The 27,536-nt window shown below is 41.8% G+C and overlaps 1 protein-coding gene across 2 annotated transcripts in view; it reads left to right on the top strand.

Moving 5' to 3' along the window:
• Positions 1–27,536, top strand: part of UTP20 (UTP20 small subunit processome component) — a 59,003-nt gene that overhangs the window by 20,824 nt on the left and 10,643 nt on the right. The window contains exons 21-47 of one of the 2 annotated variants that reach the window (XM_081878174.1): positions 775–1,018; positions 2,100–2,315; positions 4,127–4,217; positions 4,925–5,010; positions 5,460–5,585; positions 6,263–6,429; positions 7,625–7,833; positions 9,690–9,833; positions 11,011–11,090; positions 11,776–12,014; positions 13,984–14,128; positions 15,152–15,239; positions 16,224–16,367; positions 16,956–17,006; positions 17,097–17,249; positions 17,533–17,688; positions 18,869–19,009; positions 19,662–19,799; positions 20,790–20,929; positions 21,506–21,585; positions 22,381–22,685; positions 23,510–23,649; positions 23,840–23,996; positions 24,377–24,478; positions 25,026–25,193; positions 25,470–25,636; positions 26,418–26,559. In XM_081878174.1, the coding sequence (XP_081734300.1) occupies positions 775–1,018; positions 2,100–2,315; positions 4,127–4,217; positions 4,925–5,010; positions 5,460–5,585; positions 6,263–6,429; positions 7,625–7,833; positions 9,690–9,833; positions 11,011–11,090; positions 11,776–12,014; positions 13,984–14,128; positions 15,152–15,239; positions 16,224–16,367; positions 16,956–17,006; positions 17,097–17,249; positions 17,533–17,688; positions 18,869–19,009; positions 19,662–19,799; positions 20,790–20,929; positions 21,506–21,585; positions 22,381–22,685; positions 23,510–23,649; positions 23,840–23,996; positions 24,377–24,478; positions 25,026–25,193; positions 25,470–25,636; positions 26,418–26,559 (4,019 nt within the window). Of the gene's footprint in view, positions 1–774; positions 1,019–2,099; positions 2,316–4,126; positions 4,218–4,924; positions 5,011–5,459; positions 5,586–6,262; positions 6,430–7,624; positions 7,834–9,689; positions 9,834–11,010; positions 11,091–11,775; positions 12,015–13,983; positions 14,129–15,151; positions 15,240–16,223; positions 16,368–16,955; positions 17,007–17,096; positions 17,250–17,532; positions 17,689–18,868; positions 19,010–19,661; positions 19,800–20,789; positions 20,930–21,505; positions 21,586–22,377; positions 22,686–23,509; positions 23,650–23,839; positions 23,997–24,376; positions 24,479–25,025; positions 25,194–25,469; positions 25,637–26,417; positions 26,560–27,536 lie in introns of both variants that reach the window. The other variant, XM_081878173.1, reaches the window with a different exon arrangement.

The following is a 27,536-nucleotide window of genomic DNA, read 5'->3' as shown; positions in this document are numbered from 1 at the left end:
TTTTACTTCATACAGTTCAGGAGAGTTTTTTTCTCTCTCGTCTCCCACTCCATTCTCGGCCCCAGAATAGGAGGTGTTCAAGTGTCTCAAAGTTGTTTCCTCTCTTCCTTTTGCTGCTTTTGTTCTTCCTAAGAAAAGAAACTAGTGGTTTTCACTGGTCCAACTTCAAGGCATAGAGAGGCTACATGCAGTGGTGGGAACAAGGCTTCTCCTTCCTTGACCATTGGCCATGCTGATGGTAGTCCCACAGCACCTGGAGGAGACCATGATAGCTACCTCTGCTCTATACAAATGTGTTGTGTGCTTGAAGACATTCAGCAAGCTTTATACATGGGGTGAAAAGCTGTGGGTCTCTCAAGGGGCCACAGCTTGTGAGGTGCTGGGGTGAAAGTGCCTCAGGTTCCACGATAAGAGCTGCTGCAGTTTCACCTGGCATCTTGCCGGATGGGGCCAATGCAGCTTTTTAAAACATCATGGTATATCGCCAAACCGTGATGTTTGGCTGGTGATACTCTGCGTTGTTGAAGACCCAACATCGCCCAGCCCTAGGCTCCACTTGTCTTAACTATAGCTGCATCAGCTTGTTGGAACATTTTCTAATAAATCTGTTCTCTCACTTTTTAATGACATACCCTCCAAGAGCAGCGGGGTACTGTATTAGCTGCAGTGCCTTCAAAACAGTAAATAGAACTTAAGGCCTTGTACTAATACATGATCAGAAGCTTTATTACTAAAGAGTAATAAAATATAATTTTATTTTTGCTTTTTCTCTAGAGAGAGAGCTACATAATGAGCTGGAAGAAGATCAGTGGGACATTATGGATGCTCAAGGAGAAGAAATCCATGGAAGAGACGCCAGAACTTTGTATATTGAGCAGCTGAAATGTCAGACATGCTGCAGTGAGAGGACAGATCACGCAAATTTTAGGCTGTTGCTTTGGAAGGCAATGTCAAAATTCCCGGACAGAGTGGAACCCAGGTCTAGAGAACTCTCTCCACTTCTCTTAAGGTTTATTACGTGAGTATTTTCACCGAGGGTGGGCCAGAGAGGGAATAATTTTTGAGTACTGGTTTTAAATGCTATCGAAAGTACCTATGTAATTTTTAAGACAACTTCAGGGATCGCTTTATATTTGTGTGCAGACATGTGCGTTTGTGTGAGTGTGCATGGGTGTGTGTGTGTGTGTACACTAATAATTCTCAAAACTTAGCGAGAAATTAGCTTAGCCCTAGCCATGATCTGCACATAATTTCTGGTAGATAAAAATGGTTGGAGAAAAGGGAGGTGGTTTGGGAGGGCATTCCAGGCAGAGGAAAGAATAGAACAACAGAAAATAGAAGGTTCTAGTAACTTCCATGAGTTGATGAGAGACAGACAGACAAACAGGGCCTACCTGGTTGGGAGGAGCTGCAACACTAGCTCCCCAACAGGTGTTTTGCTACCACTTAATGAAAAACATGATGGTGAGAGGTCAGTGGGCGAGTGGCAGCAACACACCATCTGGAAAATAAACACTGTGGCTCTGCGCCACCAGGCAAACAACTTCTGGAAAGAGGCTATAAAGGTAGCTAAATGTCAGTATTAAATATAAGCAGTAGGAGCTTGAGGTTGGGGCATAAAATAACAGGGAGCCTGTGTGGAGACTTGAGAGGGACGCGTGAGGTAATCACAACATGAAATATATATTTTTACCGAGGCATTTGAATAAATCGAAAAGAGAGAAGCAACAGGCAGGAAGGTCTATCTAGAAACAGGCTGCAGGAGTTCTAGCCCAGGGGGTGGCAAGGTTTATCTTGCCTAGGCTGGATCGGTCCTGCGGAGATCTCTCTGTGGGCCGGATTGTGCGTGTGTGTGAGCGAGTGTGCCCGCTATTTTCAGCATCTGCATGTGCGCAGATGCGATTTCCGGCACTGAAGAAGTGAATCCCTGTGCCATGCTGCGCTGATTTAGCGCAGCGCGCGAGCGGGCAACTCAGTTCAGGGGCGGCTCATGGGCCAGTCAAACGACCTCCACGGGCCACTTCTGGCCCATGGGCCTTAGATTGCTGACCCCTGTTCTAGCCCATCCCTTTTTTGTTTTCTTGCTTTTCTTTTTACAGCAACGAATACTATCCTGCAGATTCACTAGTAGCTCCAGCACAAGACCTTAGAAAGAAAAGCAGTAGCAGTGTAAAACGAGACCTCACCATGGAAGGAGATGCAACCATGAAAGATGATGAGAAGGTTGAGGATGAGAATGAGGAAGAGAAGGAGACTTCTGAAGAGCCAGTGATGGAAGAGATGCCAAAAAAGAAGACTAGAAGAGCTGCGTCAAAGTAAGCTTTACTTAATTACAGGGAAGGAAAACTTTATGTCCCACAAATATTGGAGAAGATCAGGTTGGGAAGAGGAGGGCTGGGGTGGTGAAACTTATATTCTTCTACATAGTGTACGTGTAAGGTGAAGAAGATCACTTTTGAATGTAATTTGACTTGTGGTTCTTGCTCCCCCATGAATGGCCCATCAAAAATTGAAGGTTGAAAGGGGCAGTCCAAGGCTGCTTCCAGAGGGCTTTCAAACAGCTCCATAATATAGCCCACAAACTATAAAAAGATCCCCACCTCTTATGTAACAAGAGAACATCCTAATCACGCTATGAAACAAAGAACAAAAGCTCTTTCAGTGATGGAAAGATCGCAAATCATGGTTGGTTCTGGCTGGTCATTGCTGTAGTGCTAAAATTCTGCATTTGTTGGTTAGAGCATGGTGCTGATAACACCAAGGTTGCAGGTTTGATCCCCATATGGGATAGCTGCATATTCCTGCATTGCAGGGGGTTGGACTAGATGATTCCTAGGGTCCCTTCCAACACTACAATTCTTTGATTCTATGATTATCTGTTGAGAATTGTAGGCCAGGATTGAGAGAGTCGTGTGTGTGTGTGTGTGTGTGTGGAATGCTGTTCTTGATTGTGACAGAACTCCAGCCTCAAAAATTCTTGTTCCTCAATGGAATTTTTAAAATACCTATATCAGTAACTCAAGAAGTAAAAGATTTATGGGCCAAGTGTTAATGAATCTTTAGTGAAGGTTGACCCCAGGGTCATTTCTCTGTCAGTGTCATTCCACTATTGTTTAACTTTAGAGCATAAATTCTTTACTTTCTGGTGCACATAGATTGTGGCAGGTTTATGACAGAGACAACCAACTCCTGTATTCTTGAGGGGCTGTTCTATCCTTGAGAAAATGGCCTGTTACACAAAGTAACGGCCTCACAAGTAGTAAGTCTTCATAATTAACTTGCTGCTATTTAGCTCTAAAGGTTGTGCTGCAGTTGCAGAGCAAATGTATGCAGCCATAGCATTATATAAACATAACAATTTTTCTATGACGTGCATATTCTTTAGATTCAGGCTGTGTTTACTCATCATGATAAGCATGATTTCTGGCTCATGGTTTTACACTGTTGCACACTGTCTAATAGGTCCTGTTCCACTCCTCCTTTGGTGGGAGCAGAAGAAATTAACCAGGAAGCCACAATTTAGCTTGACTTTACATTCCATCTGAACCTGGGACTGGCCCCAATCCGTGTCAGCAACAAGCCATGGTTTAAGGCTAACTGGAAGTTGCCATGTACTTGGATGTAACAGGAGGCCAAGCTTAACAGTGGTTTCCTAGTTGTTCCTCTTGTGCCAGGGGATGAGTGAAGCAGGAAAGATTGGTGGTGTACACAACCATATTGCTTGATCATGGTAAACCATGGTAAGCCGCAAACCATGGTTTATTGTGATGTGTGAAGAAGTAAAGATCATCGGGTGAGGATAGTATGAGAAACTGAGTCAATTTGTGAATGGCTAGAAGCTGGGGATTTGGATCAGTTCTGCCTACTTTTTATCACTAGGATGACTTATTACAACTTCTCTCCCAAATTCTCCTCTTCCTCCTTTCAGCAAAGGGAAGATGAGCTTCTGAGTGATACACTTGTGTTGAAAACCCTGCTTTTTATTAGCTTTCAACAGTCTTTGAACATGCTTCAGTAGACTTACTTCTTTTTCTTTTAAATCATTACCGAAAATCAAAATTTTTTAATGATGACTCAGAACAATTGCTTTCTGCTGTTAACTTCTGTGTTCCAATTTGTTTTTCAGACAGCTCATCACCCACTTGCAACTGTTTGCCCAATTTTCAAATCCACGTGCATTGTATTTAGAAGCAAAATTGAATGAAATATACACTCAGGTGAAACTTCTGAGCTTCTTTTTAATTTTGTTTAGATGTGTGTGTAGTTGTTGTCCTGCAAGGACCATGCCAATTTCAAAATGTTTTGGTAGAACTTGCTATTTATCCCTTTTGCATGCTTGTGCAAAATATATGTTATCTTTTGAAGCAGTTAAGTTTGCCAATGTGGTATTGTGGACGTCATCCCTGATTAACCTGCACCAATGTTTGCTACTAAACTGTCTTTCTGTTGTTGTTCTTGAAAAATTCTGAATAAATGAGTTTCTTAAGCTTTTTAACAGAGTTAAATTCCTACAATTGGAATGATGGAGAATGTTAAGGATTAGTGGAAATTGTGTTCTGTTTAGTATCTCTGTGTAAGGCCAGGGCTTCTCAAATTTTCTTACTGTGTTTGTGGAGGGGCTGCTCCCCAATAATCATGTATTTTATTATTGATTGCACAAATATTACATACTGCTTGATTGTAGAATAAACCTCTTAAGCATCTTGCAAAATTAAGGCAAATGACTGTAGGCAGCTTTGTTTACCTCTCTCCTGTCCAGTTCCTCTTTGTCAGGCCAGCCAAAGGGATGAAGTGTGACTGGGCACAAGATAAATCTCAGAAAAATAAAAGCCTATGGGGAGAGGGGATTTACTAAAGCAATATAAGTTGGAATCTTATATGTGTGCTTTCTTCTGACTTATTTCTTCTAAAACATTATCTTCAGCTGCTGTCTCATCAAGACCAGAGTGTGCAAAAAGTAGCTCTTGACTGTATCATGACTTACAAGCATCCACATTTACTGCCATACCGGTAAGAAGTTCTATGGGTGGGATTCAGTGGATATCGCTCTGCTGATGGAAGACATTAGCTCCTCCCTCTTAGCTCCCCAAATTCTGCTCCAGGGGTTCCTCAATCCTCCGAAGCTGGTGGGGAGACAGAGTGATGCAAGAAGGGCCGGGGAGGAGTTGCTGGGAATTCTTTCCATCCCTGTTGCGTTAATGGATGCCTTCAGTTGGTGGAGGAACTCTCGCTAGATTGCATCCTCAGTTTGATTTGGCTGTTTGTTTTGCTTCAGCCATCATATAGGAAGAATATATCATGGCCAGAGCAAATGGTGCGTAAGTGTTCACACATGCATGTTCTTGACAGGTGCTCTCTTCGCCAAGCATAACCATAATTTGTTTCTAGGATCTGTGCCTTTGTTTTCTAAGATATTGCGTAGAGAATCTTTTTCTTAATCTTGCATTATCTACTTACAGAGAGAACTTGGAACGGCTGCTGGAAGACAAGAGCTTTAAGGAAGAAATAGTTCATTTCAGCATTTCTGAAGAAAACACCACAGTAAAGGCACTGCACCGGCCAGAGCTTGTTCCTGTTCTAATGAGGTTAAGGCGCTTCTGTATATTAACTTAGAAATCAAGTCTGTATAGGTTCCTTATGGGTCTTTACAAATGAAATATGACAATGTATGGGCCTACTTCAACAGGAAGATGGTTGGATTTTTTGACCTGCTTCTCAGGTTTCACTGTGAATTCCAAATACTCTATGGGTTACTTAAGCCACTTTTTTTTGTGTGTGGAAAACTGTCTTCTGTAAGTTAAGTGAGTCCTTATTCATTGGAGTTCTTCCAAATGGTTAAGAAACTTTCCAATCAAGTCACTGGGAAATTGCGTCAGTAATTATCTTGGTTGGGAGCCAAAGTGGTGTCCCGAACTAGGGCTAGGGAGCTCTGGATTCAAATACCAAGTCTGTCATGAAGTTCATTGGGTAGCCTTGGGCCAGTCATCACCAGCTGGTTTCACTTACCTCACAGGGTTGCTGGGAGGGTAGGACAGGCAAAAATCAAAACGAAATGGCGGGAGTGTGTGGGTTATGATAGCTCTCATTTTGCAGCCAAAATTATGATTGCAATTCTGGCAACTTGGAAGCATTCTCTAAGTCTGTGTAATAGTTCTTTTCTATGTAAGAAAAGAAAAGATCAACAGGTCCAATGGACCAAGTCTTCTGTATGCAGGCTGGTAACCTGTGAAAATAATAATAACTTTATTTTTGGTATTGGAAGGATTCTGTATGGACGGATGAGAAATAAAACTGGAAGCAAAACACAGGGGAAGTCAGCCGCTGGGACACGCATGGCTATTGTTTTGAGATTCCTTGCTGGCTCACTGCCTGAAGAGATTAGGATGTTCCTGGATCTACTATTTGAGCCTGTGAAGCACTTTGGCAATGGTATGGCTTGTACACGAGAAACCTTTTATCTAATGGCGAACGTGGCTAGTAAGAGCCCAACAGGATTGAAGCTAGGAAGGGCCCAATAGTAAAGGAGTACGCTAGGTGACGATACACTGCAATATTTTGTTGCTTCTTCGTAGCTTATAGCCTGAACTGTAAAATACGGTGTTTTGTTGCATGTCTAACTTGCTTCAGTGTTAAAACCATGTATCTGGACATCATGCCTGATAATGAAGCAGCTTTGAGAGTTGGATTGAAAGTTTTAAGGAGAATGGATTGCTGATTATGATTGGAAAATTAGGGGGGAAATTGGGAGATGATTCCTTGGGCAGCTGATTTATTTGCAATATTTGTTTTGGGTGCTTCTTGAGAATATTTTAATCCGGTTCAAATCTTTGCAATGGGATGAGTTCGCTTTGCTCCATCTCAGCTTCTGCCAGCCTAGGAGTTCAAAAGCACACTAGTGCAAGTAGATAAATAGGTACTGCTGCGGTGAGAAGGTAAACGGCGTTTCCGTGCGCTCTGGTTTTCATCACAGTGTTCCATTGCACCAGAAGCAGTTTAGTCAAGCTGTCTGTGGACAAACACCAGCTCCCTCGGCCTGAAAGTGAGATGAGCGCTGCAACCCTATAGTCACCTTTGACTGGACTTAACTGTCCAGGGGTCCTTTACCTTTACTTTTTACATATAGAGTCTGCATTACATTGAACTGTGATCTCTTTTGTCTTAAGTGTGTTTTTTTGCCACTGAACATTCCTTGTGACCCTATTTTTACATTTAGTAATAGTGGGGAACATTAGTTCTTCATCTTGTTTGTGAAAACCAAAAATCTCTTAAAGTGCAATACTCTAAATGCTTACTTGAGTGTAAGCAGCACTATGTTTAGTGGGATTTAGCTCCCAAAGGCAAAACACATCCATTAAGGGGTCATTCTAATTTTTGCCCTCTAAACCACATGTTGCTTCTACTGCTTTTCCCTAGAATTTGGTTCTTAAAATTGGGTATAGCATTGCAACAGAAGCCTAGGCATCATTGATTTGCTAATTTCTGTATCTTTAGGAGTGGGATAGTCCATCTTGAAATGCACCTACCAAAACTGAACAGTACCTTCAATCTCTGTAGCGTTATTACCAAGATGATACTACTGTTTCCACCTCCCACCCACCCCACTTCTCCTTTTTGCTTTTGGTAGGAGATTGCCTCTCTGCAGTGCTCCAAGCACGGGAAGATCTCGATTTATCTCGAGTCTTGCCTCTGGGTCGGCAGCATAGCCTTTTCAACAGCCTGGAAGTAGTACTGAAAAACATGGGGCATCTGATCAGCCAGTACCTGCCCGAGATTTTGCAGATTTTACTTTGCATGATGGCAACAGTATCCCACATTCTTCAGGAACGGGAAAAGGTGAGAAATTTGCTCCTGTGTATGCGTTCTGTTCTGTTTCTGATGAGAAGCCCATGGGGCTTGATAGAGCAAGGCACGTTGCTCATTTCAGGACCAAGGAGAGTTCCTCATGAACAATTTTCTCTGACCACGCTTAGTCTTTTATGCTTTGACGTCCACTGGCGTTAATGCAGATTTTAACCAATTAATTGTATACCTTAAAATTCTATCAGTTGTTATTAATTCTGACAGAAATACTAGTTAAGAGTAATAAATAATCTGCATGTACAGCTAATTTAAATTCCACTTGCTCGTAAACGGAACCATAAATCGCCCTATTCTGTTCCAGTTGCCCATACCGGTGGTTCCAAATATAAATCAAATATTCATGAGAGAGAGGGCAATCCTGTATTTTTACCTCCCTCCAAACTAAAAGAATATGAAAGGATTTCATTTGTCCTTAAATGCAATTGAGGAGAGAGGTATAAAATTCCAGTTCTCCTTCACTGCTCCTGCTGCTGCCCTGTTGTGTACAAAACAAGCCGGAGTTTGGCTTGTGTCATTTGAAGCTGGGCTTGTGGTTTGTAACCAAGGTTTCTTTTGGGCTTGATACGTGTGGTTTGTTTGGAGAGAAACATACCATGAGCCTGGGTTTGGCCAGCGCAACAAGCCAAACTCTGGTTTATTTCAGCCACAGCATGATGGCAGCAGGAGTGGGAAAGGATTACCATGGAAATTTTTGAGTAATGTGCACCTGCATGTTGCTTTTTCACATCGGACTATAGTTTGGCTTAATGTGACTTGCAAGTCCACCATTGCCTCTTACTGTAGCCAGGAAGTTCAAAAAGAGCAACACCCAGAAAAGTCACAGTGCAAGATCTGATGTACAATATTGCGCTCCATGGACATGCAGACTTTCAGACTGAGCTCAAAGCAATCATTTTGACAGCAGTGTTGCTGAAGTTCATGGTAATTAGTTTTGCACATGAAGTTATTCACTAACTCTTGAGACGAAAAGCTGTAATTCAGTAACTCCAGGCTTCACAAATATTTTTTTCAGCGCTGCCATTTGTTAAACTTAATTTAACACTTCATTATCTAGTGAGGAAATAAATGCCAATTAAGAGCCTCATTTATATTCTACTGGGTCTTTTTCAAAACACATTAATCATTTATTGCCTACTAATACTACTGTCTGTGTTAAATGTTAACTTTGTATAGTTATAAATGGAGGTGTGGGGTTACTAGTTCCTACAGTTCTCATTTGGGGTAGATTTTTTTTTTCTTGTGGACACAGGGCTGGCTAACAAATTGCCACTTGAGGTTAAGATGCTTCCTCGCCATGCAGATCTCACATAGAGAAACTAGCCAGGCTGGCTGTTGAATCTTACATTCGTACTCATGGTGGTTCTTCATTTTCAGCGCCTGCTGCCTGAGGCAGCTATCTCACACCGCCTAGCTTTCGGGCTGGCCCTAGGTGGGCTTGTCATCTCCAGCATGCTTGCTTTTTGCTCTCGTGCTATGCGAACAAATCTCAATATCTTTATTTGCTGTGCAATATATCTATGGACTTTAAAAATGTATTGGGTTTTTTTTTGGCTATTATTTCTTTTGTGCTCTTACGTTATAAACCATTCTGTGATCTTTGGATTAAAGTTCTTTATATAAATTTACATTAATACTCCAGAGACATGCAGCATTAGTGTAACTCGGACAGAGGCAATGCAGACATATGGGTACTGCTTGCAGTTCAGAGGACACATTCAGTAACTAGTCTTTTAAATCTTAGGTGGTAAAGAATAACTGCCCTTTAAATGTTTTGCTTAAGAAGAAGAAGAAGAAAGACCCTCACAGGATTGTTATGATTTGTTTTGCAGATTCAACTCAAATTAATTAACCCACTGAAAAATTTGAGGCGGCTTGGACTTAAACTTATAGCAGACTTTTTCTCTGACTTCAAAACGTACAACTTTAGTGTGGAAGAGATTGATGCAGTTTTTCATGCGGTGGTTTGGCCCCAGGTAAGGGCAGCGTGAAGGTGGAGAGTTGCTTGCTTTCCTTTACTTAGGCACATGTCTCAGGTGTCCTCTAGCATCTTCCAAACTGCACAAATGACTTGCTTTGGAGTGAAAGTGGTATTTGGGTCAAAGCACAGAGGGCATGCTAGGAACAAAATATCTAATTTTATTGGAGTAGGTGGGAAAACCCAGCCAGCTGGGCAGGGTATAAATAATAATAATAATAATAATAATAATAATAATAATAATAATAATAATAATTAATCAGTGTATCCACTCAAGCTACAGTCCAGAAGTATGTAAATTTAATCCAAGTACAATGTAAACTGGGTTTGTCCTTTCATAAGCAGCACGAGTTTTATTGAATCTAAAGGCTTTTGTCTATATCATCTCCATAAAACTTGAATGTGACATCATGTTTATAGTTGACAAATGTAAAGTTTCAAATTTTTTGGATGAGATATACATGTTCCTAAGTCAATGCCACATCTTTGTTGGGAGAAACTGTGTCACTGAGTGGCACCCGCCACTCATCTCTCTCTCTGTTACCATACTGTGGCAGTGTGCATGCCACAACAGCTAGACCTACTGCCTGAGGTCCAAGGGAGTGGGAACAGATCTGCCATGCATGACAGGAGCCCTCTCATGCCTCAACAGTCTTAAGGTCGTGGAAGCTGTCACCCATCTACACTGCAGTAACTCTTTGGTCAAGCCTCACAAAGATAATGAAACATAAAGCAAATATTGGATACTTCTTTTTAGATAAAACTAGGAAGAAGTCTCCTGTGAGCATGTGCTGGCTCACCTCTAAGTATGTAACAGGAAAAAATGATGGTTCCTTCAGACTATAACCTTTCCTCACTAGTCTACCTGTCTCAGGTACTTGGAGATGGTCCCTTTAATGCTAGACTGCCTTAGCTGTGGTGGGTGTAGAGAAGCCATAACGGCAACATTCATGGCTCCACTCATCATTAGCAGTTTTGTTCTTGATGTTAGTGGAGGCAGAAATACCTGGCTTAGCTCTTAGTGTTGTGGTGAAAGGAAGATAAATGCAAACAGTAAATTGTTCATTCAGAAGCAAATCGTGAGTATACTAATGCTGCTTCTTTTGCAAACATCTCTACCAAGACAGCCTCAATATTTTGCCCCGATTTTATTTTCTCCTGTTTTGTTCCCTCAGATCCTCAGGTTGGCCTCTGAGAGCCAATATTCTCCTACTCTCTTACTCAAAATCATTCACATATGGAGCAGAAGCCCCAGGTAAATTACTTTCTTCTTAATGAAACAATGGATCGTGGTATAACTTTACTATACTGCTACTCAGGTGTGTGTGTATATGTGTATATATATATATAAGTCAGCTGCACTTTTAATCTAAAGTTTATGTTGGTTGTTTATAGGGACCATATACACAGGTACAGTGATAAGCACACATCTTGTTTATTTAACACAATTTATATACTGGTAAATTGATGACGGTATCCTCTTGACATTTTCATTTTCAAGTTAGCATTAGGGCTGACTTGGAATGGGGCAAGGGGCATGTTCTCTGCAAATGTTTCAGGCCCTGAAATATTCACCTCCACCTGTTGTCCCCCTCCTCCTTTTGACAATTTTTGAGACTCTGAACAGTGAAGAAGAAAAAGAAAAATCCTGGGAGTTGTAGGAACGTAAGAGAAACATAACAAGGACAATTCTGGAGTTTCACCTGCTTTGGTTCCTACTGTGACCTTATGGAACATTCCTTCAAACTTGTGAAAGGGGCATCTCTACTCCCCACTCCCCAGCTTTTGAACATGAGGAGAGTCTGCTGGATCCTTTTTCTGGATCACTGACTTAGGCTTACCTGTTCGGAGCTTCATTCTAATGTTGTCACTAGTCATTTTGCTAGAGTTAGATATTGCTACATCAGTATTTTCCTGCCTGTTTGTTGCCTTTCCCTCAGGTATTTCCCTTTGCTGGCCAAGCAAATGCCAGGACATCCAGAATATGATGTGTTATCCAATGTGTTTGCTCTGCTTTCGGCCAAAAGCTTGTGTGAGGCAACGGCTGGTGTTGTGATGGACGTGGCTGACAGTCTTCTAAACACTCCTGACTTGGAGCCCGATGACGATATTTGCAGCTTGACAGTGACAGTGACAGTGACAGACTGTGTCTTCCAAGAAGTTGATGAAACGACAGAAGGTACGGGTGGTTAGGCGCCCGAATCTATTGCAAGTGAATATTTTCGAAACTGCTTGTTCCATTTTGCTTGTGTGCTAGAAATAGAAACTAATTTGTGAAAGAAAATATTCTCAGCACCTACTGGACGGTGCATTGTAGTTATGTTCTGTAGACTTCTTATAGTTTCATTTTTACTGGTTTTTATTGCCTCCCTTAGAAGTACATGTATTAAAGGGTGAGATGGAAATTCATTTGTAAAAACTCATAATAAATAATGGGTTGTTGGCGGGGCAGAGTGACTTTCATTGAGAGCTGCATTACCAACTTCTCTCATGGTTTGTCTCGTGTTTTTCCTCCCAATGTTCCCAGTATTGTTTCACACAGATTCTCACTGGGTATGTTTTCTGCCCTACCCTCAAAACTAGGTATCACTTGTAATTGATTTCAGTTTGTAGTTTTGGCCTATAACAGTCAACAGTTGAAGAGCCCTCTTATACTAGTAATTTGATCTCCAGATTTAGCTTTCACTTCATCCTTAGAGCAGAAGGTGCAATGGCACCCAATGGCCATTGTACAGGTCAGTCTAGACTAAATGCTGGTTTTTGTGACTTCCAGCGCAGTATTCCGTTCATAGGCCTGTCTGTCAGAAAAGGAATGGAGCAATTCTGTAGTTCACACCCAAAAGGTTCCTTTCCTCTGTTTCCTTCTTAAAGCATTTCTATCCCACCTTTCAGTAATAAAATCGCCAAAGTAACTTAACATCACTTAAAGCACTCAGATAGAATAATAAAAGAGCAGTAAAAGAGCAGGGCATAGGGACAGCTGAAAACAGCACTAAAACCATAGAAAAGCATGGGGACATGAAAACTGTATTCACATACAAAAACCATCAGGCAACCACATAAGGGAAGGGAGCTTTACAGCTGAGGTGTTGCAGCCACAGAGCTGGGTTTCCAATGAACAGGAGTTCTGATGGAAAGGGTATATTGTCCCAGAGAAACAGAACCAACAGAAACTCCTAGAACTTGAGAAAAAATATGGGCCTTTATTAAAAGTGTTACATTGTGGTAAAGGACAGTGCACAGGTGTTTGTTTGGGTTTTTTCCCCAGACACCTGTTTATATCCTGGCTTGAAGGATCTCTGTCAGTTTTCAGCTTGCTTGAGATAACAGATCCACTTCAAGAGCAATGACCAGCAAATATTATTGACTAGTGTGTTTTTGAGCAGCAAACATATACATTTCATGTTGGCTAAATAATTTAAATTAAAGCATCGTTCAGTAACTGGATAGCAAGTTCCCTTGTCTCCTAATTAATCCCTTTAGTAGCAACTTCTACTACATTCAGCGGTTTCCCAGGAAATGTGCTAGTTTCCAAACCAATATTTTCCCACGTTTAGCCATAATGATAGTATTTCTGGGAGCCGTATAGTAATATCTGTTAACAAGCTGCATTTTTAGTTGTCAGACATTTTATTATGGCATATAGGTTATTGTTGGCTGATATAAACTCCTATTTCATCAGGTTAGCCAAGTCAGGAGGCCTTTTCATATAAAATATAATATGAAGATATGGCCAGCTTGCCCGTCTCTTTGATGTTGTTCCATCATCATGTGCAAGCTTGTGGAAATTGCTTCCACTCAGGGACACACAAACACACCACTTGGTGCCACATCCCATCAGCAGGATCCCTCCATCCTTGGGAGAAGCTCCTGGGTGGGCTGCTGGGGGGGGGGGGAAGGGCAGGGAGGAAAGAGGACTTCCACCAGCCCACTTTAGTGCACTAGAATCTCTGGATTCAACTCATTGCATTTTTATTATTATTTCTGTTACCTTCTTTGGGTAGTATATGCAGAAAAGGATATAAATTGAAATAACCCCAGAACAATTGTTATACTATTTGTGAGGAATTGGATGATATTCTTTAGTTTTTCTGCTTGGAGTACTTAACGTCTCTGAATGGTAAATAAACTCACTGTCTCCCTTGCAGATGTTCCCACCACGGGTGTGAAGCTGATTCTCCCCCATGTGCCTGCAATCCTTCAGTATCTCAGCAAAACTATGTTCAGTGTGGACAAGATGAAGAAGAAGAAGTACAGAGCACAAGTCAGCAAAGAACTAAACATCCTTTCAAAGTAAATAGTTCCTTGGTATTGCTAAGAGTACTGATTTATATAGGGTCCCTTAAATATTTACTATATATGTATAGAGAGAGGGAGAGGAGTAAATTTATATACAGTGGTACCTCCGGTTGCAAACGGGATCTGTTCCAGAGGTGCGGCCGCATCCCGAGGAATTTGCAACTGCAGGACCGCTTCTGCGCATGTGTGTGGTGTGGTTTAGTGCTTCTGTGCATGCGCGTGGTGCCTCAAGCACTTCTGTACAAGCATGCATGGTGAAACCTGGAAAAATACTTCCAGTTTTGCCGCATTCGCACCCCAAAGTTTACGTATCCAGAGGGATACGTAAGCAGAGGTATGAATGTACTCGCCACTCACACAAAACCACAAGGAGGTGCACAAAGTAAAATACCATAAAGCAGTATAAAAATAATCGTTAAAAACGACAGGTTTCTTTTAAAATAGGAAATTAAACAGCTGAATAGACTTGTGAGCAAAAAATGTTTTCAAGAGAACCACCTGCAAGAGGCTGTCGGGAAGCTTGAGCTTCAGGGTGAGGCAGGGGCAGGGCTTTTTGTTGGGAGTTCACTCTGGAAGCTATTGTATGCATTTCAGGCATGGGAGGCTCTGAATCTAAGTTTCTTGGCTCCATGTAACTCATATGCAGCCTCCTCCCTGCATGTCACCATAGCATATGCCTTAGAAGGGATCAGACTGTTCTGACTGGATGTCTAGCCTAGTATTGTCCACTCTGATTGGACAGGAATCTTCTGATCCATTCTGTGCTGGGGATCACAAACTCTTAATTCATATATGTGTAGTTTACCTATACACTGACAGGTTCGACTTGCAGTTGTCCATATTTGTTTGTGTGAAGTCACGTGTGGACCAGAATTTTATTAATGCATTCATGTGCCCTTTTGTAAGCAGAACATCAGCAGCAGTTTACATTAACAGATGATTATATTATATGCAATTGAATCGTGATGTTGTGATTATATCGGTGCAAGGCTAACCTCTTGCTTCTGTTGAATATAGAATTAGCAAGTTTATAAAGGACAAGAGTCAGAGCTCCATCCTGATTGGTCTCCTCATCCCTTTCCTCCACCAGAGTAACATGGTGCAGGTAGGCTTTGTTATTTATGCCTGTGGAAAGTCACATTTTCTTTCAAGATTGGCTGTTTTCTGGTGAACTTCTAAACTATTTTTCCAGGTCATCATGATCTGCTGCTAACTTGTTTGGGTCACTGCTATTCAATGTGCTCTGTTGTGCCTTTGGGATTCCCTCCCAAGCTGATATATATATATATCAGCAACTATAATGGAGTGGTTAAAAAAAAAAAAAAAAGTTTGAAAGTGGGAAGTCCCTGGTTCAGATTTCAGATAACCTATGTTCTCGGTGCAAACCGCTTCCCATGTTAGGATGCCAGGCTAATCCTGGGATGAGGAAGCTGTGGGACTCCTGATGTCGTTGGGCTCCAACTCCCATCAGCCCCAGCAAGCATGACCAGTGGTCAGGGATGATGGGAATTGTAGTATAGCAACATTTGGAGGGCTACAGGCTAGCCATCGCCGTTGTAAAACATAGTTGAGTATAAAACGAACAAACCAGGGTGAGCCTTGGGCTTGCACAGTTCCCTTTCCTTCTGTGTAGCTAGGAGGAGTTTAAAAGCTTCACTTTTGCTTAATCGTTATTTGGGGGGGGGGTTTCATCTAAACCAACAAACTGTAGTTAACAGTTTGATTGAAACAAGCCAAGTTGCAGTCATGGTCATGGTACATGCGTTGATTAAGCAAAAGCAGCAAAATGAGCTTCTGACCTGCTCCTCCTGCCTATGGGGCAGGAAGAGAGGGGAGGGGGAGCATGCAAGGACAAGGTTTGCTGAGTCTTGTTCAGGCTTACTGATAATTTTGCTATGCCGTAGTTTAGTCTAATTACAGAGCAGGGTTCTTTTTTCTAGTATTTTGCACAGTGGAAATAGGTAAGTTGTTTCTTGATTAATATACTTTTAACTAAATCTCTCTTGACAACTCTGAACTGGATTACATTATGTTATTTTTCAGTGTAAGTGAGGAATTGTGTCATGATTTATCTGGTTTTTTTTTCCAGGATACTGAGATTGACATCCTGGAAACAGTACAAAATCTACTGAAGCATTGTTTGAATCCAGCAAGTTTCCTCAAACCACTGGCAAAATTGTTTTCTGTTGTTCAGAACAAATTGTCTCGTCAGACGCTCTGCATGGTTTTTGAGGTACTGAATACAGTAGTAGCACATTTATAGCATTTTTGTTAGTGATTGCTCAACACTATTTTGGTTGTGATGTGAACTTGATCCATAATGATTTCTCTGAGCGGCCATTTCAAGCTGTGACCCTGCCATGCTCTTGGGGATGTCATTGGGACCATTAGTCTTCCCAGTCCCAAATCCCTCTGCAGTCCCTTGAGAGGCTATCTAATCCCTTTCCCCTGACTGGTTCCGTTTTTCTTAGTGGTTGGACAATAGACTTTCAAAATGGCCTCCTCAGCCTCCAGGAACTGTGGGAAATGTAGTGGATGGTGATGAGTTCTAAAACTCAAAATATTATGAGTAGATAATGGAAGACCTGGTTAGTTTCTGGTCAAATAAGTACAAAGTGTGGTACGCTGGAACGAAAGAATGGAGCATCTGAATTTTGAATACTGATGGCCACTTCTGGTTGCCCTATTTTTTAAAAAGTAAAATGTAGAACTGGAGAATGTTCAGAGAAAAGCGCTATTAATGTCACGGTAGATGATACATGCGTGAAATAATTCTAGGTTTGTTAAGTTTGCCTTTTTATTATTTTTCCATTTTTTATAGACTTTATCAGATTTGGACAGCAATCTAAAATACATTACAGATACAGTTAAGGTATGTAATGTTTCACCTGATTTACTTCTATGAAATTTTCTGTCATCATTTTGATTTTTATATCTTTATTAAACCTCTTGCCCTTTGTAGCTGAATGCTTTTGATCCACGTCATCTTGATGATATCAATTTCGATATCCGCTTGTCAGCATTTCAAGACATCACTTCTCATATCAAGGCGATGAAAACAGTGGATGTCGACTACCTTATTCCAGTAATGCATAACTGTTTCTATACAATACAGGTGAGCCCATGCCCACGTGGAAAAGATCTGTCCTTTATGGTAGAGCTCCTGGAAATGTATTCTCTATTTTTTAAAAAAATATTTTGATCATTTGGGGAACTGAAAAATACTCCAGGTTTCCAGGTCTATTGCTCCCATTACAACTGCTCTGAGCTGTTGTAGGGGGAGCTGGTTTATGTTTTATTGATGATTATATTCACGTGTATTTCTGAGTCTTTTTTAATCTACGGTTTCAGGATCATCTCTTGTAATCTCAGCTGCCATAATCTTTTTCTTTCTTTAGTTAGGAGAGATGTCTCTAAGTGACAGTGCCATCCTCTGTCTGAATGCTATTATCAACCTGTTTGCTGAAATCAGTCACGCAGAAGATGAATACAAGGAAATCATTCAGCACACTCTTCTAGAAGCTTTGAGAAAAGGGCTGAAGAACAAGACTGAGGTAAAAAGCTGGTTATTATATTTAATTATATACTGTTTAATGCCAAAATAGGCTTCTTGGTGATTTATAGAATATAAAACCCAGTTATATAACACGATTGAAGTATTCCATAATTCCATTTCCCATGTAACAACCCCATTAAGACGCAGCCATTAAAACAAGAAACTCTGGTCAAGAGATCAAGGGAATGCCTGTGTGGACAGGTGCATCTTCAACACATGTTGGAATGCCTCTCATATTTCAGCAGAGATTGCGTTCCATTGGTGAAAAAGCCCACCTCCGCATCACCACAAGCCGATAATCATCAAGCCGACTGTTGTCTGACTGCTGTTATATTTCAGGAGGAAACGTTACTGTGAAAGAGAATTGTACAAGTGATGCCCTATTCTAGTATTTTGAAATGAGACAGGGCCGTGGGCAGACTTCTCATTGAACAAAGCACCCAATGTGGCTAATGATAAGATGCAAATACAGTGGTACCTCAGGTTACATACGCTTCAGGTTACAGACTCCGCTAACCCAGAAATAGTGCTTCAGGTTAAGAACTTTGAATCGTGCAGTGGCGGTGCGGCAACAGCAGGAGGCCCCATTAGCTAAAGTAATGCTTCAGGTTAAGAACAGTTTCAGGTTAAGAACAGACCTCCGGAACGAATTAAGTACTTAACCTGAGGTACCACTGTATTTTTAAAAAGCATAAACAAAATGCTTCTGTATTGTTCCTATTACCTTACCTACCTTCCTTGCTCAGTGTGTTTACTCCAGCCCAACATGTTGACAAGTCCAAAATATGGCAAATTAGCTAAATTCTAGGGGAAGGGTTGATACAGTGGTGTGGAGAGGATGTGGGGCCACGTGAGATGTCTTGCCATGTGCTACCACCACACTTCCCTGACATGTTCATTCAAATAATAGCAGGAGTAGTTCAGGTACCAATGTAAATATGTAGAGCCCCTGATCTAAACAAAAATCCATTTAGGAATGTTTAATATGTGTGGATGTCAGTCTGGTCCCAAAGGGAGAAAGTTTCAAAAGCATAATTCTGGTTTTTGTGTGTGTTCTTGCATGGTTGTTCTTGCTCAGTGTGTTTCTAAAAAAGAAATAATCAAATGGCTGCATTAAAAAAACATTAAGCCACACATTTTCACATTTGCCTTGGTATTTTGTTACTTGCTGCTTTCAGAGTATTCAGCAGGATTACACATCATTGCTCTCCAGCTTGATTCGAGCATTTTCAAACCACCCAGAGTTTCAGGACTTGGTCCAGCTGACGGACGTTCATGATCCAGAGATGGACTTCTTTGAAAATATGAAGCATATTCAGGTATAATGCAATCCTGTTCTTGCCACTGGGCAATAGTTGTATGATAGTGGAAAGATGGTAGATACTTCATCTTCTTCTGTGAATGTAAATCTTTGCAAGTGCTGCCTCGTTTTTCATTCGCAAATCATTCATCGTCCTGAGAACAATAGCTCTCTGCATGTGTGTTTTGATTTAACGGCTATAATGTCATTTACACTATTGTAGCACATGCTAAGCTTTGCTGTTAATGTCACATTTAAAAGGCAGCAGCTAGAATTGTATGCATTTAATCAGAATGTATTTTCTCTTATTCAGTGTCTCAGTTTAAGAAATAGACAGAAGTGTGTTGTAGTAAGATGCTCACCCAAAAAGGTGTCTTTTCTCCCCCTCCTGGCTGTTAAGAGCTGGTGAAACTTTTGATAGATTATGACACCCAAACCTCCTAGGTCTACTGAATTACCGTAATTTTTGCACCATAACACTCACTTTTTTCCTCCTAAAAAGTAGGGGGAAATGTCTGTGCGTGTTATGGAGGGAATGCCTACGGGTGGCATGCCTACGGATTTTCCTCCTCTAAAAACTATGTGCGTGTTATGGTCGGGTGCGTGTTATAGAGCGAAAAATACGGTAAATATGGGCCCTCACTCAGTGAAAACTTTTGTAACTCTCTTAGATCCACAGAAGGGCACGTGCCTTGAAGAAATTGGCTAAGCAACTAGCTGAAGACAAAATCACACTCTGTTCCAAATCTCTTCAGAATTACATTATGCCTTACGCAACTACTACTATCTTTGATGAGAAAATGCTTAAGGTAAACTTTTAGCATACAGTGGTGGGAACTACTTTTATTTCATAGCCCTTAGTGGCATATTTCTGTAAGTGCAACAGGGTGATTTCCCTTTTCATGAGGAGAAAATAAAGAGTGTTGGGATTTGGGTTGATATTTTTTAAAAATGAAGTACCTCCCCTGCACAGTACTTATTTGAAATGTTTGTTAAGGCTCTTATTTCGAGCTGCTCTTTTAAAGAAGGAACAGTGCATAGCAATTTCTGGGAACTAAACTTTGTAGAGTTCTTCTTTGTCTGATATCTTCATAATTTAGTTATTTATACATGCACATGTATTTATTTATTTATACATACATACATACATACATACATATCCTGCAGTTCCTCCAAATAGTTCAGTGAGGGAGGCCTACATATTTCTCTGTACCCCTTCTCCTGATTTGGAAGAATTACATTCATACAGCAACCCTGTGAAGTAGCTTAGGCTGAAAAGAATGTGACTTCCTCAAGGGCACCTGGTGAGCTTTATGGCTGAGTGAGGACCCGAACCAAAAGCTCTCTACTTTTGGTCAAACGCTACCAGGGACAGATAATTGGTACCTCAAGATGTTGCTGTACTACAACTTCCATCAACCTGACCATTGGTCATGCTGGCTAGGGCTGATGGGAGTTGTAGTCTCAACATTTGAAGGACACCACAATGGCTATCACTGCTCTAACCACTACACTACACCACACACCTCACAACTTCTGAATTTAATAATGAGGGGGAAAGCTTCAGATAGGTCTCTGAATATTGCCAAGCATGTTGCTTCTTTGGGGTATTTTGATGTGAAAATGTTGGGATAGGTTTTCTTCTTGGTTCAACAATGCCACTTTCGCCATGATTTTAAGGGAGTGTTGGGGATGTGGAAGGAAGCTTCTTCTAGCCTGCATGGGTTTCGTTAGTCTAGGCAAAGGTTTTGTGCTGCTTTTAATTGGGAAGACCCTAAGGGTTGTTTTCTATTCCTCAGTATGAAAATATGGTAACTGCTTCGGTTGAAATGGTAGGAGCTGTTTGCAGACATCTTTCTTGGTCAGCGTACCTCTATCACTTGAAACATTTCATACACGTCTTGCAGACTGGACAGATCAATCAAAAACTGGGCGTCAGGTACTGTAAATGTTGGTTTTAAGGTTTATCCTGTAATCTTGTGTGCACTTACCAAACAGCATAGTGGGGCTTGCTTCTGAGCAACCTTGCAGGGGTTTGCAATGCCAGTCACTCCATACTGATAACATTAATAAGGAAACTGACACACAAGGATAGTATCTCTGTGGACTGTTGTCGAGCTGTCGTTTTATCCGAGCTGATGACTATGTTAATGGGAGCATTGAGCCTCTGTCTGCGTGAAAAGAGAGCTTTATGTTCCAAGCGCTTTTAATTCACTTTGGCCAGATATCAAAGAACTACTTTAGGAATGCTCTTGTCCAAAGTGATTTTTGCTTGCGTTCTTTGAACGCTAGATTCCACTCCTCCCCCAGTGCTATACTGCACTTTGCTTTTTGAGTTTACCCTCTGTTTTAAAGATTTACCATGCAGCCTAGGGAGCAACTGTTCAAGAAACTCAAGCCCAGTGCCCCCATTCACTTGAGCAGTTCTTTTAGTCCAGTCCTTTTACAAATAGAAGAGTTTTTTTGGATTTTAGCACCTTTTATTTCTCTCCCTGCCCCTTAATCTCTTTGACAGTGTGCTAGTTATGGTGCTGGAGGCTTTTCATTTTGACTACGAAACTCTTGAAAAGCAGCTTGAGATGATTCAAAAGGAAGGTAAGGTTCTGATTCCTGCATCAGGTGGAGTAGGCTCCAGCTCCTGTAAGGTTATGCTTCTCACAATAAATGTTGGTAGGCTTTAAAGTGCTGTGACTTTTTGCTACAACCTGTTAACACTGCACCTTCTTTAGCATCTAATGCATTGTAACCCTGATCGCTGCTCACCTAGACGGCTGTGTTCTACCGCCAGCGCTGGAGGCCATAATGCTTCTGAAGGCCAGTTGCTGGAGACTGGGGGAAGAAAGAGTGCTGCTGTGCTCAACGTCCTGCTTGCGCGCTTCTTATAGGCATCTGGTCGGCCACAGTGTGAACAGGCTGCTGGACCAGATGGGCCACTGGCCTGATTCAGCGGACTGTTCTTCAGTTCTGATATAATAATAAATAAACTTGCATGACCTTTACTCTTTGAATGCAAAACACAGGGCCTCTTGTTTCATTATGCATTTTAGAATCTCTGCTTTCTATTTTAAAAAGTTAGTTATTGGGTTTCTAGTTCAGAATATCTACATAAGGCCGCAGTCCTAAACCTATGTGGAGTTATAAATAAGCAGGGCCAGGCTGCTAATAAGGAATCCTTCTCTGAGTGTGAATCATATTCATTAGGCACAGAATTCTGGCTAACAGTTGGGGAGAGTGGGAATGGAGTGGGGAATCCTGGAAAAAGGGTGTGGCTTGCTAAAATCTTAAACAGGAGCGCTCTAGATTACAGGTCCCACTTTGTCCGTCTTGTTCCAATAAAGGACTTGATCGGCAAGCATCAAAGCCTTTTCCCCTCTTGATTATGCCTAGCAGATGCAGAAGCCCTGGACACTGAACTGGAAGTGGAGAATGAAACAATGGAAGTGGAGCTTAGTGATGGAGAAGAAGACCAAGAAACCACCAAGGACCTTTCTAAAGATGCCAGTGAACAAACAGAGCCTGTTTCATCTTTGTCTGCTCCAGCCACTATTGAAGAAGACCAAAAACCCCAGATCGCTCTGAAACCAATTTCCTTCCTGCCTAGGGATAAGGAAGAGTTGAAATGCTTGATAAATCATATTCAGGAAACAGTACATGGAAACATCTTGCCCAAATTGCACAGATGTCTCATTGCAAAGGTGCATTTCTGAGTCTTCAGGGTTTATTTTTAAATAGTCTTTAGTACATCTTGATTCTGGGAGCTAAACTAGATGAATTGTCATTCAGCAAAATAGCAAGTGGCTCTTGAATTGTGTGAATGGTCCCCATGTGGGGGACCAGTCCGGATTAGGACTGGGGTGGGCAGCATTAACATTTTGTCCCCTCTACCTCCTATTTGCATTAAAAGAAAAGTTCCCATTTATGCCAGTTGTGGTCCTTGGTACCAAAGAGATGCTCTGAATACTCCTTTAAGTATGCCAGATGAACCTCACTTTCTCCTCATAACAACCTTGTGAGGTAGGTTAGACAGAATGTCGGCTCCAGTGTTGTATTCTCTCCGGGCCTAGATGTAAGATCACTGTCTTTAACACCTGGCAGTTGGAAATGCTATTGAGTAACTTTGGAGATGCCGGGACGCGGGTGGCGCTGTGGGTTAAACCACTGAGCCTAGGACCTGCCGATCAGAAGGTCGGCGGTTTGAATCCCCACGACGGGGTGAGCTCCCCTTGCTCGGTCCCTGCTTCTGCCAACCTAGCAGTTTGAAAGCACATCAAAGTGCAAGTAGATAAATAGGTACCGTTCCAGCGGGAAGGTAAATGGCGTTTCCGTGCACTGCTCTGGTTCGCCAGAAGCGGCTTAGTCATGCTGGCCACATGACCCAGAGGCTGTATGCCGGCTCCCTCGGCCAATAAAGCGAGATGAGCGCCACAACTCCAGAGTCGGCCACAACTGGACCTAATGGTCAGGGGTCCCTTTACCTTTACCTTTAACTTTGGAGATGATGTGTTTTTTTGCCCTGCAGGTCAAAAGAGATGAAGAGCACAAGCTTGTGAAATCTAAGGTTGTGAATGATGAAGAGGTTGTTCGGGTTCCACTTGCTTTTGCGATGGTCAAGCTGATGCAGACTCTTCCCCAAGATGTCATGGAAGAGAATTTGCCAAGGTATGTACAGTCTTTCCTAGTGAATATTAAGTTCCATATGTTGAAAATCACCTAGGGATATATATAGACATAGCGCATATGGGGAGGATGCACACATGCATATATAGGATAAATATTGTACAAACCTGTTGGGGTGATAATTTAAGCTTGTGTTTGGTTCTCTTCTGTTTTGCTTCTTTGTTGGCTCCAGCATCCTCCTGAAAGTCTGCTCCCTTCTGAGGAACAGAGCACAGGAAATACGGGATATTGCACGCAACACCCTGATGAAAATAATGGAGGCTTTGGGGGCACAGTATCTGCAATATGTCTTAAAAGAGATGCAGTCAACCCTCGTCCATGGTTACCAGGTATAGTGCTGGCTTTCTTTTTCTTCCGCCTTCCTATTGGATAGGAGCAGGAGGCGCTTAAGGACAGAGGACATTATAACTCCTTAGCCCTACTCCCTGAACTCATGATCTGCAGTGGGCTCTCCTGCCTAATTGACAGCAACACCAGGCAAGCAGAAAGCAGAATCAGTTGAGAAGTTGGGTCCAAGCTCAGGCAGTTGGAAGAAATGCTGGATTGTATCGAAGATTAATTTAGTAGGTAACAGTAGCGGGTGGGGACGGCTGAAAGCACTATAGCAATCTTCCTAATATCATTCCAGTTGTGTACGTGTGTCATTCTTTTATTAGTTATCCTTTTAATTAACAAACACAGAGTCACTTGATTTCTTTTGCTCATGTAGGTCCATGTGTTGACTTTCACAGTCCACCTCTTGCTGAAGAGCCTCGCCAGCAATCGACTTCAAGTGGGAGACTTGGATCCTTGCATAGAACTTATGACCGAAGTAAGTTCTTTGAAAGCGACGTTTGCTGCGTGCGGAAAATGCCAAGCGTAAAAGGAGCTCATTTCAGAGATGTCACTGCAATCAGGAACTTACAGCTCCAGTTCCTGTAATACCTGGATGGAGAGAGGGTGGTGGTTGGTTGGGTGATACCAAACAGTTGCCTTCATGAAGGAGCCCAAGTAATACTAGGTCCTCTTCCTTCTTGACTAGTTGCACATTTTATCAGATCTTTTGTTTCTTAAAGGGAACACTCTTATGCCTAGTCAGATCATGGGTCCATCAGTTCAATATTGTCTGCACTGACTGGCAGCAGCTCCCCAAGTTTTCAACCAGGGAACTCTCCTAGCCCTATCTGTCAATGCTGGGGGTTGGACCTGAGACCTCCTGGGTGCAAAGCAGATGCTGTAGGAACTGAGCTCATCCCTCGCCCCTAAAGATGAACGTGTTGGACCTTTCGTTATTCCTGTCCGAAAAGGTGGATGCAAAATTATAACTGCTGCTCTACTGCTACTTACTGTTAACACTTTCCTCCATGTCTTCTGAAAAGATTTTCAACCACGAACTGTTTGGGGAAGTTGCAGAGGAGAAAGAGGTGAAAGGCATAGTTTCCAAAGTCATGGAGGCTCGCAGAAGCAAGAGCTACGATTCTTATGAAATCCTTGGCAAGTACATAGGGAAGGACCAAGTGACTAAGCTCATTCTTCCATTGAAAGAGGTAAGATATATTTTCTCTCTCCAAAAGAGAAATTTGGCAGTGGCATGATAAACTACTAAAATATGGAAGAATAATGGGAGGACAGACTGTGACACAATGAAACATTTTTATGGGATCATGCTATCAATATAGAAACAGATGTGTTATTTTAGCATGGTATATAGACTTTGCAAACATAATGAGGTGTCTTTCCGAAATCAACACCATATGGTCTAAGAAGGATCTGTAACACCAGGGTTTCCGTTTTAAGGTGGCTTTTCTAATGTCCACTTGCAGATTTTAGAGAATACTACAAGCCTAAAGATGTCTCGGAAGGTACATGAAACTTTACGCCGCATCGTTTCTGGATTGATAATGAACACAGCAATGAGTGCAGAAACCATCCTTCTACTCAGCCATGGACTGATTAGTGAAAATCTACCACTGTTAACAGAGAAAGCAAAGTGAGTTTGTAGAAAGTTAATTCAAATCCAGTTGTCTTTTCTTCTGCTTGCTAGGATGATCAAATTGGCCACTTCTGAAAATGTATTTACTCACAGAAGTATGTTGGACCCATTTTTCCAGGATTGCTCCTCTGTCACAAAGACTACTACTTGCAAGCCATATGTTGTGAAGTAGTGTCATTAAAGTCCCAGGCTTGCCTAATAATAATTATTATTATTTATTATTTATACCCCGCCCATCTGGCTGGGCTTCCCCAGCCACTCTGGGCGGCATCCAAAAGAATATTAAAATACTGTGATACATCAAATATTAAAAGCTTCCCTAAACAGGGCTGCCTTCAGATGTCTTCTAAAAGTCTGGTAGTTGTTTTTCTCTTTGACATCTGGTGGGAGGGCGTTCCATAGGGCGGGTGCCACCACCAAGAAGGCCCTCTGCCTGGTTCCCTGTAACTTGGCTTCTCGCAGTGAGGGAACTGCCAGAAGGCCCTTGGTGCTGGACCTCAGTGTCCGGGTAGAACGATGGGGGTGGAGACGCTCCTTCAGATATACTGGCCTTGATTTTCAGTCACTCAGGAAGTTTTCATTCAATGTAGTTTTGAACCAATGGATCCAAGTTACAAGAAAGGAGATTCTTTGCAGGAGGTTGGACTGTAGATGACCCTTGGGAGACTCTTGCAACTCTTCAATTCTAAGATTCTCCTCTTGGCTCAATGTGATGTCTGTTCTCGGCCCAGATGAATTAAGGCCTTAATTCTAGCTGAAAAGTTTGTTTTGTTTTAAGAACCAAAGCTCCTGCTCCTCCAGATCCTCGTTTGCAACCAAAGAGCTGCCTCTTGCTTCCACCAGCTCCAGTTCGAGGAGGGCAGAAGGCACCTGTGAGCAGCAAGACAAACATGCACATTCTGGTTGAATCAGGGCTACGGGTATGTAAGAGGTGCCCTGTGTGCTTAAAAATGAAATCAAAACATATTTCTTTATGCTTCAGTGCAGGAATATTTTGGGGGGGGAAACATAGCTGTGCTCTAGTCAATTTAATACTTCTTGTTTCCTTCATCTGATTGGGGTGGGTAGTATAGAATATACTCCTCTGACCACTCTAGCCATGCCCAACATCACTTCATAAGGGATGGCAGTAATGCTCATCTTGCCCTCATCTCCAGCTTGTGAAAAGTTTGAGGCAGTGGGTCAATTCAGACATAATGTTCCTTTTTGTCCAACCTGTGGTTGGGAGGATTAGGACGATTTTTGTTGTGCTCACATGTTTCTTCCAACCCTTGCACGTTCTAACTTCATTCTTTATTATCAGTTTAGTGACAAACCACATTTCACCATTACATTGAAACTGGGTAAACTATAGCTTGCAAAAACTTCAGTTTGCCAGTGTAGGTGTTTGCTGTTAAACAGGAAGTGAGAGGAACACAAGGCACAGAGGAAGGTTGGGGAGAGGAGTGAGGATGAGTGCACTGGCTTATTTCATGTTGTAGAAAAATGTGGTTATGGAGATTTACTGCTTTATAGCGCACTTTCCCCATTGGGACTGTAGGGAGATTTTCTTAGGTAGGCATGGAGCCATGAATGAGCAGCATAGAGTTGACATTGAGGGGTGGTGAGAATCTTTTTCTCCATCGATTTACCCCATGCCTCTGATCCTTCGTGTGTTTCTCAGGTCTTAATTTAAAAGCTGTATTTCCAAGATATCACTGAAATTGCATAGCATGTCAGTTATCTTCTGAAGCCTTTGGCTGCTAACAACCCGAGGTTGCCCTTGATATATGCTGTAAGCTGCCCAGAGTGGCTGGGAAAACCCAGTTGGATGGGTGGGGTATAAATATTATTACTATTATTATTAGTAGTAGTAGTAGTAGTAGTAGTAGTCGTAGTAGTCTTCTATTAAACAATT

This window comes from Podarcis erhardii (assembly GCF_964252035.2).
Source record: "Podarcis erhardii genome assembly, chromosome: 10".
Classification (NCBI taxonomy): domain Eukaryota; kingdom Metazoa; phylum Chordata; class Lepidosauria; order Squamata; family Lacertidae; genus Podarcis; species Podarcis erhardii.
Note: the sequence above shows the minus strand (reverse complement) of the source record. Positions and strands in the feature narration are given on the sequence as shown.